Raw genomic sequence first — 21,847 nt, 5'->3', positions numbered from 1 at the left:
TTAAAAAAAAAACTTTTAAAAATCCAGAGTACAAAAAGTACTGCACAGTTTGATTACTAAGTCATTAGTTAAGCAAACCTCACAGAACAGCTTCATGTCAGCAAGGCCACAAACACTGTACAACACACCTGAGCATTCTAGGATTGTATGACCTTGGAGCCTAGCTGGAAACTCATGGTGAGTAAGTGGAGTGTTGGCGCCATCTCCTGGTGGATAGTGGGAACTGCTTAGGAAGGAGGAGTCCATTTATTTGTACTTGTGAATCGAAGGGAAAAGGCATATTATTATCTTTAACAAAAAATCAGATATGAGATTTTGATCTCATATCACACTATAATTATGTAGTACTTTTTCTCCTACTCCCTTGCTAAAGTCATTTGGCTGAAAATTGGTACTTTAGAGAATGTCTAAGAGCTAAATTTTTCTTAGAGACTAAGAGGAGTGCCCTGTGTATTGTGGAATAGTTCCTAGTCAGCTCATTAATAGGCTCCTAGCATCTCCTTTCCATCTCTTCTGACTGTGTAATATGGTTTCTTTGCTGGCAGATATAAAGGCTCTGGAATTTCTTATGTCTTGAAATGACAGTGTCAGGCTAACACTGTCAATCGAAGTCTATCATCCTTATAAAGATGGAATTTATTTCAGGCCATACCATGTATCTTTTTCCTTCAAGTTACATCTGTTTAATTAGGTTAGGCGACATACAGGTCATCAGGCAGAGGGACACCAAGGTAGACAGATAATCCATAATTGGTTTGAGTCCCCCATCTGGAATTCTTTCTATACATTTTAGAGAAGTGGACATAGACTAATCCAAAACAAAACCTGAAAGATAGTCTCTTCAACAAATGGTGCTGGGAAAACTGGAAATCCATATGCAGCAAAATGAAACTAAACTCCTCTCTCTCCCCATGCACAAAACTCAACTCAAAATGGATCAAGGACCTAGGAATTAAACCAGAGACCCTGCACCCAATAGAAGAAAAAGTAGGCCCTCATCTCCATCATGTCGGATTAGGCCCTGACTTCCTTAATAAGACTCTATAGTGCAAGAAATAAAATCAAGAATCAATAAATGGGATGGATTCAAACTGAAAAGCTTCTTCTCAGCAAAAGAAAAAATGAAGAGAGAGCCTACATTTTGGGAACAAATTTTTGCCACACACACGTCAGAGCACTCATCTCCAGTATATATAAAGAACTCAAAAAACACCAAAAAAACCTATCAACCCAGTCAATAAATGGGGTAAGGAGCTGAACAGACACTTTTCAGAAGAAGATATACAATTTATCAAAAAATATATGAAAAAGTGTACAACATTTCTAGTAATTAGAGAAATGCAAATGAAAATTACTCTTAAGATTTCATCTCACTACAATTAGAATGGCAGGAATCAAGAATACAACAATAAGTGTTGGCGAGGATGTGGCAAAAAGGCACACTCATACATTTCTGATGGGACTGAAAATTGGTGCAACCACTCTGGAAAGCAGTATGGAGATGCCTTAGAAAACTTGGAATAGAACCACCACTTGACCCAGCTGTCCCACTCCTCTGTCTATACCCAAAGGACTTAAAAACAGGGACACAGCCACATCAATGTTTATAGCAGCACAATTCACAATAGCTAAACTGTGGAAGCAACCTAGATGCTCTTCAATAGATGAACAGATAAAGAAACTGTAGTGTATATGCACAATGGAACATAACTCAGCATTAAAAGAGAATAAAATTATGGCATTTGCAAGTAATGGATGGAGCTTGAGAATATCATGCTAAGTGAAATAAGCCAATCCCCCAAAACCAAAGGCCGAATATTCTCTCTGATAAGTGGTTGCTGATCCATAGTTTGGAGGGAAGATGTGGGGAGAATGGAGGAACTTTGATTGGTCCAAGGGGAGGAAGGGAAAGGGAGGGGACATGGGGATAGGAAAGATGGTGGAATGAGATGAATATCATTGACTGAACATATGGTGCACTCTATATCATGTACAGCCAGAGAAATGAAAAGTTGTGCTGCATTTGTGTACAATGAATCAAAATGCATTCTGCTGTCATGTATAATTAATTAGAACAAATAAAATTTTTTTTTAAAGTATGATAGAAAAATGGAGAGATAAGTGATACTAGAATAGATTGGCAAAAAGAATCCTTGGAGCTTGGTAAGGGGTACATGTTGATTCTTTATACTATCTTCTCTATTGTGTATGATTGAAAATTTACCAAGTAAATTAATTTTAAGATCTTTGACTAGTCTATGGTAGTCAAAGTTATTGTAGATTTAAAGTACTTTGGAGAAGCCATCTTTATATAAATTGGGATTGGCTGTGAGCTAATGTGACAAATCTGAGAGTGTGGTGTGGACCTCAGTTATAACAGGGTCCCTTTAAAATGAAGAGTGACTTGTTTTTTTTTCAGGCAGCTGGGTCACAAGGAGCATGGGATTTCCTGTTTCAGTTGTTTCTTGGTTTTGTTATTTACAAAGAAGTTACGGAATTTTTCATGTTACTTTCTCCACATCTCCAGATGTGCCTGACCTGATTTTTGTACAAAAAACAAATGTCACATTGCACACAATACAACAGTAATAGCTCCTGTCTTCAAGGTTAGTGTTGCCTTTGTCAATCAAGTTCGCCTGTCTCCTCAGCCTGGTACTGGAAACGTGGGGATCGGACCTCGTTTATGTTCTGTTAATGTTAATGTTAATGTTAATGTTCTGCTTTTGGCTTAAAATAAGCAAGTGAGACGATGCATCTGGATATGTGGGAATATTTTCAGAGTTTGTCTTTGGGGTCTAATTGAATTCCAAGGATGCTTTGTGATTGAAGCATTTCTGGAATGTTCTTTGAGAACATCCAGGAACTAAGTGAAGAACTAAGTGTGCAACATACACACACATACCATGTGTCACAGCATTGGATGTTGTTTTCTTAACGTTATTTTGTAATCATGTCTTCCTGTGATCCTTGATTCATTTTCCTTATATACTTTATTCCCCAGGGATGGCTGGAATAATTTTTATGTACTTTAGCAATAAATACTCCAAAATGAAATTTGTCTCATTTTTATATATAGAAATAGGCTTCTGTTTACTATTTCCTATAGTGTTTTATGTTGCAGTTTTAATGGCCCAAAGGTAGTAAAGATAGTAAGTGGTTTATTCTCCTGAAAGAGCCCATTTAGTACTGGAGAGAGTAGTAGGGCGTGGTGAGAAGAGCATAGAATCTACTTGAATCTGGATCCCAACTCAGCCTTTATGATCAGGAGCAATTTGATTGACAGTTATTTATCTTGATTTCCTCATCAGTAAAATGGGGACAATATTGCCCACTTGAAGAGGGTTGAATTGAGATGACACAGGCCAAGCATCTAGCCTGTACCTTAGCACAGAGTAGCGTAGAGAAATGTGTGTGCCCTTCTCAGACAGCCTCGAGGAGATGTTTGTACTTCAAGAACACACTCTCTAAATTCAGCCCTTCTTTTTTTCTCCGTGTGTAACATTTCTAGTCCTGTGCTGTCTCCTTTAAAAATTGGCCAATCTGGTTGGAGGATGTGGCAGTAACTGGCTGCAGATTAGAAATGACACTGTGCAGACCACAGAGGAGGAACCTTCAGCATCGGAGCAATTTCCTTACTTCCTACTGCCACCATTGATGGGGCACACGCTTGGATGGTCCTGGGTGGCCATAGAGTGGACATGGTGGTGGTCTCCATTAGTAGCAGGCTCTTGTGATGGACAGACACCTTGGGAGGCATCTGCACTCAGACTCTATCACGTGGTTTCCTTCCTGCTGAATATTACAATTCTTGAGGCCAGGCAGCATTGTTAGAAGGTTGTGCCCGATAACATTACACTGAGTTTTTATCTCTGTACCTTCTATGTATTGAAATCTTATAGGTGAAGTCCTTTTGTTCTTTATTAGGACATCTCAATCCCATGGTCTTCTTGAAGTTTCTATTCTCCAGGCTAAGCCTTCTTCATGACTCTTCTTCCTCTTTAGGACCTTTATTCATTTCTTTCATTGTTATAATCTCAGCTTGTAATTATATGTTCCTTGGTGGGTGATTATTTGATTAGTATGGGAGCTGTTCATGCTGCCTATCAAATATTTCTGCATTCCCCCTTACTGGCATGTGGTAGAATTGCATTTTCTTTTCTATGGTTGGGTAGGACTTTATACTAGTCTTTGCCAGTGATTTGTGAATAAGAATGATGTATATCAATTCCAGCTAAGCAACTTTTGGGAGTTGGGGGTTATTGGAAATTAATTTAGTAGGCAGGTGCCAACCCATTTTATTTTATTTTGAGACAGGCTTTCTAAATTGCTCAGGCTGATCTTGATCCTTCCTCAGCCTCCCAAGTAGCTGGCATTACAAGTATGTGCCTTACCATGCCTGGGGTAGCCACAGCATTTTTAACTGCTGAAAATTGATCCTCCAGAGCTTTCTGTTTCTCCAGTAGAGTGACTATGAAGTTCTGGGCTTACCCTTGATGATCCTATAGTGTGAATGAGAAGTAAAAATTTGTTATTCTGAATCATTGAGATATCAGGTTTGTTCCTCTTAGTACAACCTCATCTATCCTGATTGATATAATTATCTTCTGGCTTTCTCTTAAGTGGTAAGCATCATGCAGTAGGGACTTCGTGTATTTCTCCTCACCTTTTTATCTTCTGTTCACTGGTTCACAGGAAGCATTTGAATGCATGCATGAATAAATGCAGCCTTAGTTTTGGATTCCATCTCCACCCTTTTTGCACTTTCCTGGACTTGGCTTACTTCATGATTTTTCTGAAATATAATCCCTTCCCTCCTTAATGAACCCAGATTTCCAGTTTCAGAGTAATTAAGTCATTCACATATATAATCTCAAATAAGAAAGGAACAGAAAACCAGTCTTGGCTAGGTCACAGGCAGAGGTGAATGAGATTCAGTTGACTTAATTCCAAATATCTCTATCCCATATTTCAAGCTTCTTTGTGCAAATCAAAAAGTTAATGTGGTCATCTTTGTGTAGCCATTTGAGACCACATTGACATTGCTCATTGCTTTTCTTTTGTTTTTCCTATCCATTGTCAAGAATGAGCCTTCTAAAGTGAACCCTCCTTCTTGTAAATTGTCAACCTGTGTCTTTCACCTGCTGTGGTAGCTGTGTAAAGCCGCTTGCTCTGTGGAGCTAATAAGTCTCTCCTTTGACTCTTGCCACTAAGCCAAATGGCAGAAACTGGGTTTTTAAACTATCCGAAGAACTGAAAAGAAAGGGCAGAATTTATTAGATGGGAAAATAGCATGTGTGCATGCAGAAGCCCAGAACTCCTCACTTATTATTGACTGCTGATCACGTACAGACCCCACACTAGGAAGTTTGACATGCATCTTCCCATGACCACCCAACAAACTTACAGTTGTCATTTCCCAATTTAGGGTCAGAGACAGATCTAGAGTAGTTAATCATATTGGTCATGGATGAATTGGACTTGAATCCGGGTCTAACTCGTTCATGTTCATTCTGTATACAGTAGCTTAGTAGACTTTGACAAAGCCTGGCAACTTTTAGAACTTCAGCTTTAATTTCTGAGGAGGGAAATAATGAAAAAGTAGAGAGCCTTTCTGTGGGTTTTTTTTTTTTGGTTCTTTTTGAAAATTAAATTATTTATTTATTATTATTTATTATACATGATGACAGAATGCAATTCATTTCATATGACACATATAGAGCACAATTTTTCAAGTCACTGATTGTACATAAAATATTTTCACATCTTTCGTGTCTTCATACATGTACTTAGGGTAATGATGTCTAACTCATTCCACCATCATTCCTATCTCCTTTTCCTCTCTCTTTCCCTCCCTCCCCATTACCCTAACTAAAGTTCCTCCATTTCTCCCATGCCCCCCCCCCACCATGGCCATTATGAGTCAGCATCCTCATATCAAAGAAAATTCAGCCTTTGGTTTTTGGGGGATTGGCTTGCTTCACTTAGCATTATATTCTTCAACTTCATTCATTCACCTGCAAATGACATGATTTTATTCTCTTTTAATTCTGAGTAATGTTCCACTGTGTAAATATACCAGAGTTTCCCGATCCATTCATCTACTGAAGGGCATCTGGTTTGGTTCCACAATTTAGCTTTTGTGAATTGTGTTGCTATAAACATTAATATATCTGTATCCCTGTAGTTCGCTGTTTTTAAGTCCTTTGGGTATAAACCAAGGAGTGGGATAGCTGGATCAAATGGTGGCTCCATTCAGGGTTTTCCAAGGAATCTCCAAACTGCTTTCCAGATTGGCTGTGCCAATTTGCAGTCCCACCAGCAATGTATGAGTGTGCCTTTTCTCCCACATCCTCACCAACATTTATTGTTGTTTGTATTCTTGATAATTGCCATTCTGACTGAAGTGAGATGAAATCTTACAGTAGTTTTGATTTGCATTTCTCTAATTGCTAGAGATGTTGAACATTTTTTCATATGTTTGTTGATTGATTGTATATCCTCTTCTGAGAAGTGTCTCTTCAGTTCCTTTGCCCATTTGTTGATTGGGTTATTGGTTTTTTAGTGTTAAGGTTTTTGAGTTCTTTATATATCCTGGAGATTAGTGCTCTATCTGATGTGCATGTGGTAAAGATTTGCTCCCATTCTGTAGGCTGTCTCTTCACCTCACTGATTGTTCTTTTGCTGAGAAGAAACTTTTTAGTTTGAATCCATCCCATTTATTGATTCTTAGTTTTAATTCTTGTGCTGTAGGAGTCTTATTAAGAAAGTTGGGGCCTAATCTGACATGATGGAGATTTCGGCCTACTTTTTCTTCCATTAGGTGCAAGGTCTCTGGTTTAATTCCTAGGTTCTTGATCCACTTTGAGTTGCGTTTTGTGCATGGTGAGAGAGGGAGAGGTTTAATTTCATTCTGTTACATGTGATTTCCAGTTTTCTCAGCACCACTTGTTGAAGAGGCTATCTTTTTTCTCCAGTGTACGTTTTTGGCACCTTTGTCTAATATAAGATAACTGTAGTTATGTGGGTTAAACTTTGTGTCCTCTATCCTGTACCATTGGTCTACCAATCTGTTTTGGTGCCAATATCATGCTGTTTTTGTTACTGTTGCTCTGTAGTATAGTTTAAGTTCTGGAATAGTAATGCCATCAGCTTGACTCTTCTTACTAAGGATTACTTTGGCTATTCTGGGTCTCTTATTTTTCCAGATGAATTTCATGATTACTTTTTCTATTTCTATGAGGAATGTTATTGGGATTTTGATTGAGATTGCATTGAATCTGTATATTGCTTTTGGAAGTAAGGTCATTTTGACAATATTAATTCTGCCTATCCAAGAACAAGGCAGATCTTTCCATCTTCTAAAGCCTTCTTTAATTTCTTTCTTTAGTATGTTGTAGTTTTCCTTGTAGAGGTCTTTTACCTCTTTTATTAAATTTATTCCCCAGTATTTTTTGTTTTTTGAGACTATTGTAAATGGGGTGGTTTTCCTAGTTTGTCTTTCTGTGGATTTTTCACTGATGTACAGAAATGCCTTTGATTTATGGATGTTGATTTTATATCCAGCTACTTTACTGAATTCATTTATTAGTTCTAGGAGATTTCTGGTGAAGTGTTTTGGGTCTTCTAGGTATAGAATCATATCACCTGCAAATAGTGATAATTTGAGTTCTTCTTTTCCTACCCATATCCCTTTAATTTCTTTCATCTGTCTTATTGCTCTGCCTAGTGTTTCAAGAACTATGTTAAATAGAAGTGGTGGCAGAGGGCATCCCTCTCTTGTTCCAGTTTTTAGAGGGAATGCTTTCAATTTTTCTCCATTTGGAATGATGTTGGTCTGGGGCTTAGCATAGATAGCCTTTATAATGTTGAGGTATGTTCCTGTTATCCCCAGTTTTTCTAGTGTTTTGAATATGAAAGGATGCTGTATTTTATCAAATGCTTTCTCAACATCTGTTGAGATGATCATATGATTTTTATCTTTTAGTCTGTTGATGTGATGAATTACATTTATTGATTTCTGTATATTGAATCAACCTTGCATTCCTGGGATGAACCTTACTTGATCATGATGCACTATATTTTGGATATGTTTTTGTATTCGATTTGCCAGAATTTTATTGAGATTTTTTGCATCTACATTCATTAGCAATATTGGTCTAAAGTTTTCTTTCTTTGATGTGTCTTTGTCTGGTTTTGGAATCAGGGTGATGTTGGCTTCATAGAATGTGTTTGGAAGTGTTCCCTCTTTTTTTATTTCATGAAATAGTTTAAGAAGTATTGGTGTTAGTTCTCCTCTAAAGGTCTTGTAGAACTCAGTTGTGTATCCATCTGGTCCTGGGTTTTTGTTGGTTGGTAGGCTTCTGATTGTGTCCTTTATTTCCTTGCTTGAAACTGATCTGTTTAAATTGTGTATACCATCCTGATTTAGTTTGGGCACATCATATGCCTCTAGAAATTTGTCAATTCCTTCAATATTTTCTATTTTATTGGAGTACAAATTTTCAAAATAATTTCTAATTACCTTCTATATTTCTGTAGTGTTCATTATAATGTTTCCTTTTTCATCATGGATGTTAGTAATTTGAGTTTTCTCTCTCCTTCTCTTCTTTAGCATGGCTAATGGCTTATCAAATTTATTTATTTTTTCAAAAAACCAACTTTTTGTTTCGTCAATTTTTTTTTCAATTGTTTCTATTTCATTGAACACCTGGAGACTAAATAATATGCTATTGAATGAACAGTGGGTTGCAAAAGATATCAAGGAGGAGATTAAAAAATTCTTAGAGGTAAATGAGAACACCGATACAACATATCAAAATCTCTGGGACATTATAAAGGCAGTTCTAAGAGGAAAGTTCATTGCATGGAGTTCATTCCTTCAAAGAAGAAAAAGTCAACAAATAAATGACCTAACATTACATCTCAAAGCCCTAGAAAGAGAACAAATCAACCTCCAAAGCAGTAGGAGATAGGAAATAATTAAAATCAGAGCTGAAATAAGTGAAAGTGAAACAAAAGAAACAATTTAAAAAATTGACAAAACAAAAACTTGGTTCTTTTTGTTTTCTCACTTGACTCTTTTTACTTAATTATTAAGCAAATTTATACACATATGCTGACAGTATTTCATATTATATTGTGTAGCAAACTTCACAATCACAGGATATAGTCAATGAGGTCTTCAAATTGATTAACTAAAAATAACCAATAAAAATAAATAAAAATTAAAACATGAAACTATATAATAAAACAAACAAAAATAAGTCAAAGCAAATGGTACCTTCAGCAAGCAGTTGCTTTCTCATCTCCAAGGTGGTTCCTGCCATACAGTGTTGAAGCTTGACCACAGGGAGTGTGTAGACTGTTACCCATGACAGTGTCTTTCCTTTGCTGGGCCTCACTGCCCGTTACTGTGCCAAAGGCTTTCTGTTATTATCTGATTGAGGAGGGCACTAATCTGCAGCACAGCCTGCTGCTCCCAAGAGTGTTGAACTGGCTAACTTAGGAGTTCAGGTCAGGGCTCTCCCAAGGAGCACAGTTGCATTCCATGGAGCAGCTGATTGGGGAAACATGGAAAGGGCCAGGATCCCACCTCGCCTCTAGGTCCCAGGCCATCTTGTGCCCTATGGTGGCATCTACCCAGAGGAGGGAGGTGTGCCTGTGCCAGCAGCAGTCCCATATGGCCCTCGGAGACTGCTGCATTCATTTTCCTCCTTCTAACAGGTTTTATTTGCCTTCCATGTGCAAGAGGTTTTAGACAGATTATCTTATTTAATTAAATCTTCAAATCAACTCTGTGAAATTAGTTTGCTATTCCAGGCTTAGGGGTGGCAGAAAAATGGAAGAACATACGGAAAAAATGAACTAAATATCTACTCTCTGCTTAGATTCTTCCTACCGGCCCTATAAAATAGTGTTATTTATTTGTTTAGATTTAGAATTAGAAGCTCAATAGAGGTCACATAACTCATGAAGCTCATTATTTAAATGAGTGACAAACCCAGGACCCAAGCGAAGCCTCTTAACTCCAAGTCCAATGCTCTTGCACACATTTCAGTGTCAAAATGAAGAAGAACAAGGAAGGCTTGCTTGAGGTGGCATCTTTCAATCTATCCTATTCCATATGTATTCTGCTCCATGGGGCGTGATGACTGCCATGCATGAACTCATCGGTTTCCGAAAGGGTTAAATAAAACTGCATGTAGTTCTGTCAGAAATTACATAAAATAGAACCACTTCTTTGACTTATAAAACATTTACTATGATTATAAATAATGATAAAAGATGGTGGAATGAGACATCATTGCCCTAGGTACATATATGATTGCAGGAATGTTGGGACCCTACTTCGTGTACAACCAGAGAATTAATATGTTGTGCTCTATTTGTGTACAATGAATTGAAATGCATTCTGCTGTCAGGTATAATAACTAAGTAGAACAAAATTTTAAAAAGTGTGTGTGGGGGTGACTAGTAATGATCACCCAGGAGATTATGAAAAGCTAGCAAGCTCCCTTGGTCTCTTCTGTTTCCAGTGTCTTGCAGTTCCTTTGGGGATTTAAGGACATTTTTCAAGGCAGATTAGGTCTGTTCTTCCTTATGCGGAGTGGGGATGGTCAGATACAATCTGTGGTTGTCAGACGTCACCCTAAAATTCTGACCACTGAAAGCACAAAGCTGGCACTTTGCCCTAGACCTCTGCCTCTGCCCTTCCAGGTCATTCTGCAATTACGTCAAACTGAGTCATTGTCCTAGAGAGAACAGTATGTCTGTGACATGCTGACCTTTGCAAAAATATAGGAATAAGACAGTGCTGTTCATCTATCACCAAGGTTGTGTGACCTTGAATGAGTCACTTCTTCTCTCTGAATCTTAGGTTTTTCAGCTCTAAATCAAGAAACTTTAGATAAATGATTTCTATCATGGATGAGGAAAATGCTAAAACCTTCCCCAAATGGGGGTCATTTAAAATCCCAAGGTCAGTGACTTTCTTAGAACAAAGGTGACCATGCCTACCTCTTAATATGTTCCACAGAATGTCAGGTAAGCTTGACAAAAGTTTATTCTCCTCTGAAGCATAATTCAAAATATTTTATAGGAAGGTTCGTTATAATTTATTATACTAACCAAGCCCTTGAGGTGCATCAGAATCACAGAGGACTTTTTCAGCTTTATCCTATCCTATGTCCCTCCTGTCTTGAAGAATCACTGCTGTGGTGAGTGAGTGTTGGTTACTAGTGTGCACCCTGCCACACTCAAGGCTGAGAAGATCACCCTTTCTCTCAAAACACTGAATACTGTTAAGCTCTGCCTAGAGGTCTTTTTATATACATAGTCAAAGGCATATAGGGAGATAAATTATAACTAATTACAAAAGGCAAAAGTTTTGCCTCTTTTATAGGTCTTCCTTCCACATAAGTGTGTGTGTAAGAAATCCACACAAATTACTAATTTCATTTATCTATACTGGGCCATGAATATGGGAGAAGACAGAAAATGAGACTTAGGTCTCATGAGTTGATGTAAATAACCTGGTGATGTGTTTGAGTGACAGAGATTAGTATTTTGAGTTAGTGGAAAGTGATAAAGTTTTATTGCTAGGACATAATGAAGTTCATTCAATAGTTCACAGTTCAGTGTTTTTTTTTTTTTTTTTTTTTTGTTGTTGTTGTTGTTTTTACTCCATGTTGTAAAAATAATCAACAAAGAGTTAAGGAAATGACACGAAGCTAATTCCTTAAAGTCAAGGCTGCAGTAGCTATATGGAAGAGTAGTATTAAGGTCTTGTTAAATAGAAACTATGAAATAAATCAAAACCAAGGAGTGGGGAATGATAGGGAGGCAGCTTTTTTTAAGAGCAAATATATGGCAGTTCTTCCCATCAGAGATGTACTCGGGAGTAAGCTGCTTCCCCGTGCCTCCTCTTTGCTGCTAAGGAGCTCAGTGGTGTATGTGGGCCTCCATTTCGTTCCCATTCCTGACTTTGGATAATGTAACTAATAATTAAATGGCCAATCACTTGATCTTATGCTGCTATAATTATTGCCAGAAAACCTTGATCTTATGCTGCCATTATTATTGACAGAAAACCTTGAATCTGTTCAGAATGGCACCTGTTGGAGCTGATCCCTCCACCAAAGTGTACAGTGTGCTCTGTCTTTTCCTCTCCCAGCTCTGGGCTGATGCAGTTGCCTGGCAACCCATCTGCCATGATAGCTGATGTCAGCTCACTTCCACTTAAAGTTAGCCCCAGAAAGTTTTCAAGGACATCTGGGCTTGTGAGATGCTGGAGAAGGTCCCAGTTTATGTTACCAAATCATTTGTAAAACTGCAGACTAGTAGGCTCAGGGAGGCTGAGAAGAAATGTGGATGTCACAAGGAATTAGTTTCTGGAATCGTGTGACCTTAGGGACTTTATTTCTGATATCTGAGAACTGGGTAAATGAGCCTCTGGAATATTCTCTCTGCTGCTAAAGTTCTTTCTACACTTTAAAGGGAATACGAAATATCCAAAATCACCCTGCCTCTTGAAGAGTAGAATTTAGCCCAGTACTTTATATTGGCTCTTTGGAAAGTAGTGTTAACATTTTAACTAAATGCCTGAGCAGCTGTTGGGAGGAAAAGAGAATAATTTTATCATTGGCAGGAATGTTCTAGGATATACAGGAACTGAAAAATAGTTACAACTTCTTTAATCCAGCAGAGGGCAGAAGGGAGTTTAAGCTGTTTCTCACCAAAGACTTCCTGAACAAAATTTTGACAATCCAAGATAAAATTCAGTGACACATCTGTAGACAATTACCTCTAGGTTTTTAATATACAAGTCACTCTGATTATATAGACAGATCCCAGGTACTGTGCTCAGGATCAACTTCTTCTTGTCTAGGATGAAAGGACAGAAAGAATATTGAGTTATTTACACCTATCAGGAGACAATAATGTGGTACCCACAAAATAATAGCACTGTAATTGTTAAAGAATTTATTTACTAACCATAACACAGTGTTTCACAATTTTTTCAGGTGTATTTTTGGCTTTCCAAATGCTAGAAGGGAAGAATATATGAAATAATTAAGTATAAATTATTTCATTATCAAATATATCTCTTTGAAAGTAACTGTACCTATATATGAGTCCATAAAATAATAAATTATTATAATAATAATAAATCCCACAGCCTATTCGGAGATCTGAGAAATGAACCTTATCCTTCTATAGCTAGCCTTAAAACCTGAGGTGGTGGTATTTCTCACATTGCAAAGATGAGGTGAATATTAAAACATGGTGACCATTGAGAAATTGATATTGGTCTTGATGTTTAAGATAACTGCCCAATCCTGATTGCTAAGTTTGGTTTTTAAAGCCACTTTTAAAAGGAAAATAAATTTTCCATGCTTCATTTGTAATGAAGGCTGTTTTAGCTTGGGTAGTTGTGATGTTTTGGGTTGGTTCCTCAGGAAGCAACCACAGGTGGAGTTAGCTTCTACACCTCTGAAAGGTAGGGAAGAAAGGAGGCATAGAAGAAGTTGAGTTTCCCTGCAAATGCAGGCTAGGCCTCTGTTGAGCTCTTGGGGCTTGAATGGCCCTTCACAGTATCCCAAGCTGGGACGTTCCCACACTGACCAGCACTGTAGATGTGCTTCACCAGTCCCACCCAGCCACAGGGAATGGCCTTGGTGAAAGCAGCTCTTTGCAGGAGGACAATATTTAAGGGATTGCACTTCAAGCCTCTGGGACAAATCCTTTCTTGAAAAGGGGTCAAGATGGTCTGTTGTAACACAAGTAGTGTGAACAAACAGCATTAGCCATAAAATACACTGGATTTTCTTTCTGATGAGTTGCTGACTCTATAATGTTGAATAACTTATTGATGGCTTTAAAAAGAAAGAAATAACTTGCCATATTCCTATCTGAATGGAAGAACATGATACTAAATGTGGTTAATGTGGTCTGGAAAACAAGGATTTTAAGGAATGAAGAAGAACACATTTCTATAAATGAGTGTTAAATTTTGAAATATGGTTGTCTTTGTCCATTCAGGCTGTTCAAACACAGGACCCTATATAGGGTGGCTTATAAAAAAACAGGACTTTGGGGCTGGGGTTGAGGCTTAGTGACAGAATGCTTGCCTAGCATGTGTGAGACACTGGGTTTGATCCTTAGAACCACATAAAAATAAACAAATAAAAACAAAGGCCTGCTGTCTGTCTGCGACTATAAACAATTTTTTAAAATAAAAATAAATAAATAAAGAACCACAGGACTTTGTTTTTCACAATTTTGGGGGCTGGGAAGTCCTAGATCAGGGCACCCAGTTTGGTTATCTGGTGAGGAGTTACCTTTTTTTTTTTTAAGATAGAATTTTTTAATATTTATTTTTTAGTTTTCGGTGGATACAACATCTTTATTTTATTTTTATGTGGTGTTGAGGATTGAACCAAGCGCATGCCAGGCGGATCGCTCTACCACTTGAGCCACATCCCCAGCCCACTTCTTGATTTATATCTTCTCACTGTGTCTATACATGACAGGAGGGGTAGGGAAGCCCCCTGCTGTCTTCTTTTATAAGAACACTGAGCTCACTCACTAGGCCCCACCCTCATGACCTAATCCCAAAGGCCCAACATCCTGATAACCATCACATTGGAAGTTAAGATTTCAACTTGCAAATTTGGTGGGGGGGCGGGACACAAACATTCAGTCTATAAAACTAATCGTAACAAAACACATCTAGGTGTGGTTATCTTAGTCTGTTGTCTGTTGCTTTTTGCACCATACCACAGGCTAAGTAATAAAGAAAAGAGGTTTATTTCAGTTCATAGTTGTGTAGGTTCAGCGTTGAGGATTGCCCCTGGCTGGCAGAGTGCCCAGATAGCGCAGGGCAATGTATGATGACAGGGAGCTACCACAAATGTGCATCTCCTTGGATCACTTTCTCTTATAAAGCCAGCAGTATCCAATCATGGGGGCTTTGCCCTGAGCCTCCAACACCTCCTGAGGCCCCACCTCTGAATGCTGCAGTCAGATTAAGTTTCCAGCCTCTTCATAACTTAGAGTGGAGATGAAAATCCAGCATGCGTTTTGGAGCCACAAACGGTATTCAAACCATAGCACTGCTTATTTATTTGCTGCTTTGAGATTTGTCCTGTGAACAACTGTCAATTTGCAGTAATTGGAGTGAATAATGGAATATTATTAGTTTATAGTTCTTGGATCTTTGGGGAGAAGCTTTTACATGAATCAAGATGATGCTACCAGTTTGTTAGACAATGAAATACTAGTAGTTACATGGTACAAAGGAGTCAGGGAAGGTAAGTTGGTATGTTTTTTGTGGAGTAGTCATTTAAGTCTAGCCCTTGTTTAAGTACTTGTGTGAATTCAGTCTGTTGATTCTGTGCATTTGCTCCCATATCCGTTAGTTATAACCCAAGTTGTGTGCTTACCCCATGCAGACTCTGTGCCTGCTTATACCCATTGGAGACACCATTCACACCCTCAGAGGTCTCAGTCTCATTGAAGAATCACATTTGTTAATATCATCATCAATCCCATCAGAGATTTATGTAATTTGGGAAATGTCAAACTCCTGGTGAACAGTGAGTTTTCTAAAATTTAATTTTCTCTTGAAAGCTTCAGTTTTGTCATTGGCAATAAATATTGGCAGTTGTTTTATTAGAGCCAGGCTTATTTTGTTCATTTTGTAAGAAAATGGATGCCAAATACTCAATTCGGAATAGCTTTCATGAATCATTCATTCTTCAAAGAAACAGTGGTGTTCCCTGAGCAGAGTGGCCACGTTGGCCCACAACTCAGTTATACTAGTGCTTCTATGATCCAGGCGGAGCAGAGGAGCTTTGTGGATACGTCCGCACCTTGACACTAGACTATTAGAAAGGGACTCTTTCTGGTGGCTCAAAGATTGGGATTTAATAAAATCAGTCATGTTTCTTCACCATTAAGGATTTTCTTAAGTAAAGCTAATTTTTTTTTTTTTTTTTTTTTTTTTTTTTTAAGTGTGAACCTACTGCCTGCTGATACATTTGATACTGCTGCCTTGACTGGAGCTGAGTGAAGTGCCAGCAGCTTGCTCTCCATGGCTTTTGTACCTTCAGTACAAGGGTCCACACACTTGCTTTAGCGAAAGACAAAAAGGGCCTTGCCTCCTATGATGGCAGCAGAGATGGAGAACAGGGAAGCAAGTGAGAAACATGGCAGAGGGTACATATATAAAATTTGATAGGAGAAGGACAAAGAAGGGTTGAAGCTTACTGAAGTGTTCAGCCTGGTTGAGTGGATGGCAGTATATGACTGAGGCAGTATATGCCGGCAGGAAGAGGAGCCCTGGTCTGTGACTAAAAATGATATTGCTTTTCTCTCTGAAAAAAAGATGTGTCATAATAATTCTACTTGGAAAAGGATAGATTCTGGGACTCGGCAAAAGAACAAAGTGTTGTAAGTGGGTCTGAGCAGCAGCCTGAGATCTCGTTTTGTGTTGGTAATGGATTTTGGTTCTTAGAAGGTCAAAGACTCCCTCATCTGAGTTTCCTATAATACCATTTTTTTTTTCTTTTTGTTTCTAGGAATGGTGCAAAAGCTGGACCAAAAACTTCCAGTGGCTAACGAGTACCTGTTGCTCTCTGGAGGAGTCCGGGAAGGCGTGGTGGATCTGGACTTAGATGAGCTAAATGTCTATGCCCGGGGTACTGACTATGATATGGACTTTACCCTTCTGGTGCCAGCCCTTAAGCTACATGACCGCAATCAGCCCGTGACTCTCGATATGCGTCACTCAGCCTTGTGCCACTCCTGGCTCAGCCTTCGTCTGTTTGATGAGGGGACAATCAGTAAATGGAAAGACTGCTGCACCATTGTAGACCACATCAATGGTGCCACCAACTACTTCTTCTCCCCTACCAAAGTGGCCGACTGGTTCTATGACTCCATCAGCATTGTCCTATCAGAGATCCAGAAGAAGCCCCAGCGAGGGATGCCAAAAGTGGAAAAGGTAGAAAAGAATGGGACCATCATCTCCATCATTCTGGGTGTGGGGAGCAGTCGCATGTTGTACGATATCGTCCCTGTGGTATCTTTCAAAGGTTGGCCTGCAGTGGCCCAGAGCTGGCTCATGGAAAATCACTTTTGGGATGGGAAGATAACGGAGGAGGAGGTCATCAGTGGGTTTTACTTGGTGCCTGCTTGCTCCTACAAGGGTAAGAAGGACAACGAGTGGCGGCTGTCCTTTGCCAGGAGCGAGGTGCAGTTGAAGAAGTGCATCTCTAGCAGTCTCATGCAGGCCTACCAGGCCTGCAAAGCCATCATCATCAAACTCCTGTCCCGGCCCAAGGCCATTAGCCCCTATCACCTGCGGAGCATGATGCTCTGGGCCTGTGACAGACTTCCTGCCAACTATCTGGCTCAAGAAGACTATGCCGCCCACTTTCTGCTGGGCCTCATTGATGACCTGCAACACTGTCTGGTCAACAAGATGTGCCCCAATTATTTCATCCCTCAGTGCAACATGCTGGAGCACCTGTCAGAGGAGACGGTCATGCTCCACGCCCGCAAGCTCTCCTCCGTGCGTTCGGATCCCGCGGAGCACTTGCGCACGGCCATCGAGCACGTCAAGGCAGCCAACCGACTGACGCTGGACCTCCAGCGGCGCGGCAGCACCACCAGCATCCCCTCCCCGCAGTCGGACGGAGGGGACCCCAACCAGCCTGATGACCGTTTGGCAAAAAAACTGCAGCAGCTCGTGACTGAGAACCCGGGGAAGTCCATCTCTGTCTTTATTAACCCCGATGATGTCACAAGGCCCCACTTCAGAATTGATGATAAATTTTTCTGAGTGTTTTGCTGACTTTTTTTGGGGGGGGTCTCTCCTGGTTCTAAAACTCCCATAACCTTCAGTGTGGTTTGTGATTCTGTCTTTCCGTTTTTTACATATCCAGCTTAGATTGGATTTGTTAAGAACAAATTTTAAGTTTCCTGGTTCTGCAGGATGGTGCAGGCTCTGAAACAGTATATTACTATTTCATACTCTGCCTCTGATTTTGTTGTGTATGTTTTCCCGTTATTGTCCTGTAGTTTTGATTGTTGGTTTTGTTGCTGTTTGTTTTTTAAGGAGAACTTGAGCCATAGATGAATATGCCCATGAATCCTTTTTTTTTTTTTTTTTCTTTTTTCTGTTTCATACTTTGAGCAGAATTTATTAATAGGGCTTGGGAAACAAATCTCTGACATTTAAGAATTATAATATATTTTTGTTTTCTTTCTGTCTTTATTTTTCTAATGAGTTTTCATCACTGTGGATATTTGAGAATCATAAGAACCTGGGAACTACCTGGCACGTTGACTGGATTTCTTTCTTTTTGATCAGTGACCAGAGTGGTTTCCCCCTTTTCCACCAGACTTTGTAAACTTTGAAAGTAATAATGCTACAAATTGTGTTTTGGGGCAACTTCACTGAATGTAATTGTCCTGGATCCAGTGAACATTGGATGGTTTGGAAGAGTATGTTTGATAGCTTTCCAAACAAATTTAAGGTTTCCAAATGTTATTTTTAGCATGTATAATTATTTGAAGCCTTATTTAAGTCCTGTTAAAGAACATACCATTATAATTGTTATTTGCACTAATGAAATCTTTGCCATTGTCAGAGTTGCGATGTGTGTTTCAGTAGGAATTAACATCCACTCTTGAAATGCTATCAGTTGTTCATTTAGCCCATTTCTCTCAGTTGATAGAATGATTCTTTGTATTTGTTTAGTTCTCCTTTAATTGTGGGGTCCTGTTTTGCCCTCTTTGATATTCCTGGTTCCTAACTTACTGAGAGAAGTTTTTAAAGCTTTATACCTGTTCATTGACTCTATCTAAAGTTGGGGAAGATACATACTTGATAAAGTAGGTGTCTATGTATTTATTTCTTTGGGGGTTCTAGAGGTGAGTTTTTGGTTATTATTATTTTTTTAAATGAAGTCTCTTTATTTCTCCTGAGCTTTTGAGGAAAACTGGCAGGAAAATTTTATTATCCTCAAAGAGAAGATACCACGTCTGTTCAAAAGCAGGTGTTACTGTAGAGCTGGAACCAGGAAAATCTGTTTGGCAGCATTAGAACAGAGGTGTCCTGTCTTCATGAGTGAAATTCCTTGCCAGTTGTAGGTGCTTCAAGACATTGGCTCCCTGCTTTGGTCTGGATTCATGGCAAACTGCTGTTTGAGGGTCAGGAGACCTGCTGCTCTCCCAAAGGATTCCCATGATGTCTACTCATGGAAAAGTCAAGCAACATCTTGGTTTTCGTCTTGAATGTCCAGACTCATAAGTTGGATTTTTGCCATTTGGAATCAGGCATATGTGGTCTTGGGTTTTTGCATGGGAATTAATGTAATGCTTATAAATGAAAATGAAATCATTCAACGAACTTAAGTTAATTGCAGAAATAATAATAAAAAAGAAGCATACTGACCTTGGAATTTTGTTGTTGTTATTATCATTTTGTAATCTTGAGGTGATTTTCTTATTGGTTACACTAAGAGTAATTTTCAGTAAGTATAACTTGAATATAAATATTCAGTAACTATAGACTTTCAGACTAGAAGTCCAGGTAATGGATATCCAGTATTCGTTCTTTCGTTTTGCCCAGTTTCCCTGCTTGTATCTACTTATCCTCCACATAATGTATGGCCTTCTTGGTAAATGACTTGATCTCCAGCTCGAGGTGTGAATGGAAAAGCCACTTAAAACCAACCATCATTCCTCTGACCCCAAACATTAGTGAAGGACATATGATGTAAGCTGCTCCAATCAGGGACATTCACAGCATTCTAGGTTAGAATGCTGGGGTGGAAACATATCCTGTCTCTGGATATGGAAGAAGAAGAATTTGACTTCTATTGTACTTGCACATATCCCACAAGATGACTAGAGGCAGTCTCAGGATGAAGCTGATGGAGAAATGGGAGATAACATGAGCATCAGAGCTCCTAAGTCCATTTAAATTTATTATTCTTTGACCATATGTTATACCTTATAGGTTAAAATAGTTACATACCACATCAGTAGCAAGTGTGTTCAAAAAGCTATTACTGTCAAGTCAACTGCAACTTCAATACTTAACTAGCAACTTTTGCCATATTTTAAATGCTGTGTTTTCTGATAAATTTCATTGCAGGCATTAGAAGGCTAACACATTGATCCTGTTGGCATATTTTTTCTACCTTAAGTCATATCGAAGAACACAAATTCTTGGTTGAACTTCACAAAAAAGGTTCAAGGCCCTTGGGCTCTAGAATTTTAAAACTTTTTTTTTTTTTTTTAATTCTCAGAATTTAATTATCAGTCAAATGTTGAGGGTGAATAGAAATAAGATGTAGTTTGATACCTTTCCCTGTCTGAAACTTCAGTCATTGAATTAGTCACCAGTCCATCTATCTAAAGCCCAGAAGATTGGTTACAATCACTTAGGTTTCAAGTGTAATATAAAATGCCTTAAAGGTGGAGCCACGATTTGACATTATGCATGGCTGAGTTTTTCTGTGAGGGGTTTATAAGTGATTATTCAACAGGCTTTCAGTTCTCTGATAGGATCTGATTTCCCCTATCTATCTCAAGAATAGATTATTCTCTGCCCCCTGCCTTTCTCTTTTGAAACAGAAGATTCAAAGATGCAAATAAAGGTTCATGTCAGGGATTGAATGGAACCAATCAGGACCAGACAATTAAAAAATAAAAATATTGCTAAAATTACTGTGTGGAATTACCTAAGAGAAAACGAGATAGGAGTTATGTAATTTTCTTTTGAATGGACATATGAAGAAATAGGAGGCTTCTGGGGCTAAAAGAGGATCTGGAAGAGGAAGAACATTCTTTAGTGAGAGGGAAGATCAGGCTGAGGCAATGTGTCCACGATTGAGTGCAGTAGTCTAGGAGCTGGGCCACCTGGCTTGCATCAGGCCTGCCATCAGCTATGTGACTTTGGGCATCTCTCCCCTTCTCTGGCTCTTCAATTTTGTCAACATTTGAATATTGAGGGGTAAGATTGGGGTCCTCTGAAGACCCTTCCATAAACAGCTGTTGGCAGTAGAGGGAAAATAAACACCAGGACAGAGGGTGGACAAAGGGAAAATTAAGTAATAACAACCTATGGTGGGTCAACGGGATTTGCAGGCAGGGGCTCCAGATGAACCAAGGTGCAGGGAAGCGACTGTAGCCCCCAAGCAAGAACAACGAGAAAGCAGTGCTTCTGCTGGCCCCATTCTTTACTCCTGGGTGGCAGCTTTCTGAGAGCTCCCTGGGGCCAGTCTCCTTGTCATAGGTCAGATCTCTCTGTATCCTTTGCACAGCTGTGTTGTGGCATTTTGTTAAGCTATTGCTTGCAGAAGAATTTTACTGGAAAAATTGAAACCTTTTTCATTGTCAGGTCATTATATCTAGCTCAAGCCTTGACCTTGGTAATGCATCAGTTTTGTTCAGCTTTTTAATATGAGAGTCCTTTGGGCGGTCATGTGACAAGAAAAACTAGATTGCATATATAATCTGCTTAAATTTGATCTTTACCTCCCATGCCTTTGGGGACAATGTCTCCCATCATAATCCTGTGACTCTGACAAGATCACAGCATGACTCCAGCCAGCAGAATCCTCCCTTGCTGTCCTACTGACCTTCCAGTCCTCTTGCGTTTCTCTATGCTCATGGTGCTGAGAAGAATGCAACAAAGTGTAATGGAATAAAAAAATTAAAAGAGGGCCTAAGAATGTTTTCCTCACCTTCAGAAGGAAGGTCCTAGCCTGGATCCCTGAAGTTTGGCCCATAAATTCCTTGCCCAGACCCAATCCTTTCAGATTTTTTTTTT

The 21,847-nt window shown here is 39.1% G+C and overlaps 1 protein-coding gene across 1 annotated transcript in view; it reads left to right on the top strand.

Moving 5' to 3' along the window:
- The window catches only part of Mb21d2 (Mab-21 domain containing 2), a 115,940-nt gene extending 96,492 nt beyond the window's left edge, over positions 1 to 19,448 (top strand). The window contains exon 2 of the mRNA XM_027936121.3: positions 16,581 to 19,448. Coding sequence (XP_027791922.1) covers positions 16,581 to 17,845 — 1,265 coding nt within the window. The 3' untranslated portion in view covers positions 17,846 to 19,448. The remainder of the gene's footprint in view (positions 1 to 16,580) is intronic.
- Positions 19,449 to 21,847: the final 2,399 nt, after the last annotated feature.

The sequence above is a fragment of the Marmota flaviventris genome, chromosome 8 (genome assembly GCF_047511675.1).
Source record: "Marmota flaviventris isolate mMarFla1 chromosome 8, mMarFla1.hap1, whole genome shotgun sequence".
NCBI classification, from domain to species: Eukaryota; Metazoa; Chordata; class Mammalia; order Rodentia; family Sciuridae; genus Marmota; species Marmota flaviventris.
Note: the sequence above shows the minus strand (reverse complement) of the source record. Positions and strands in the feature narration are given on the sequence as shown.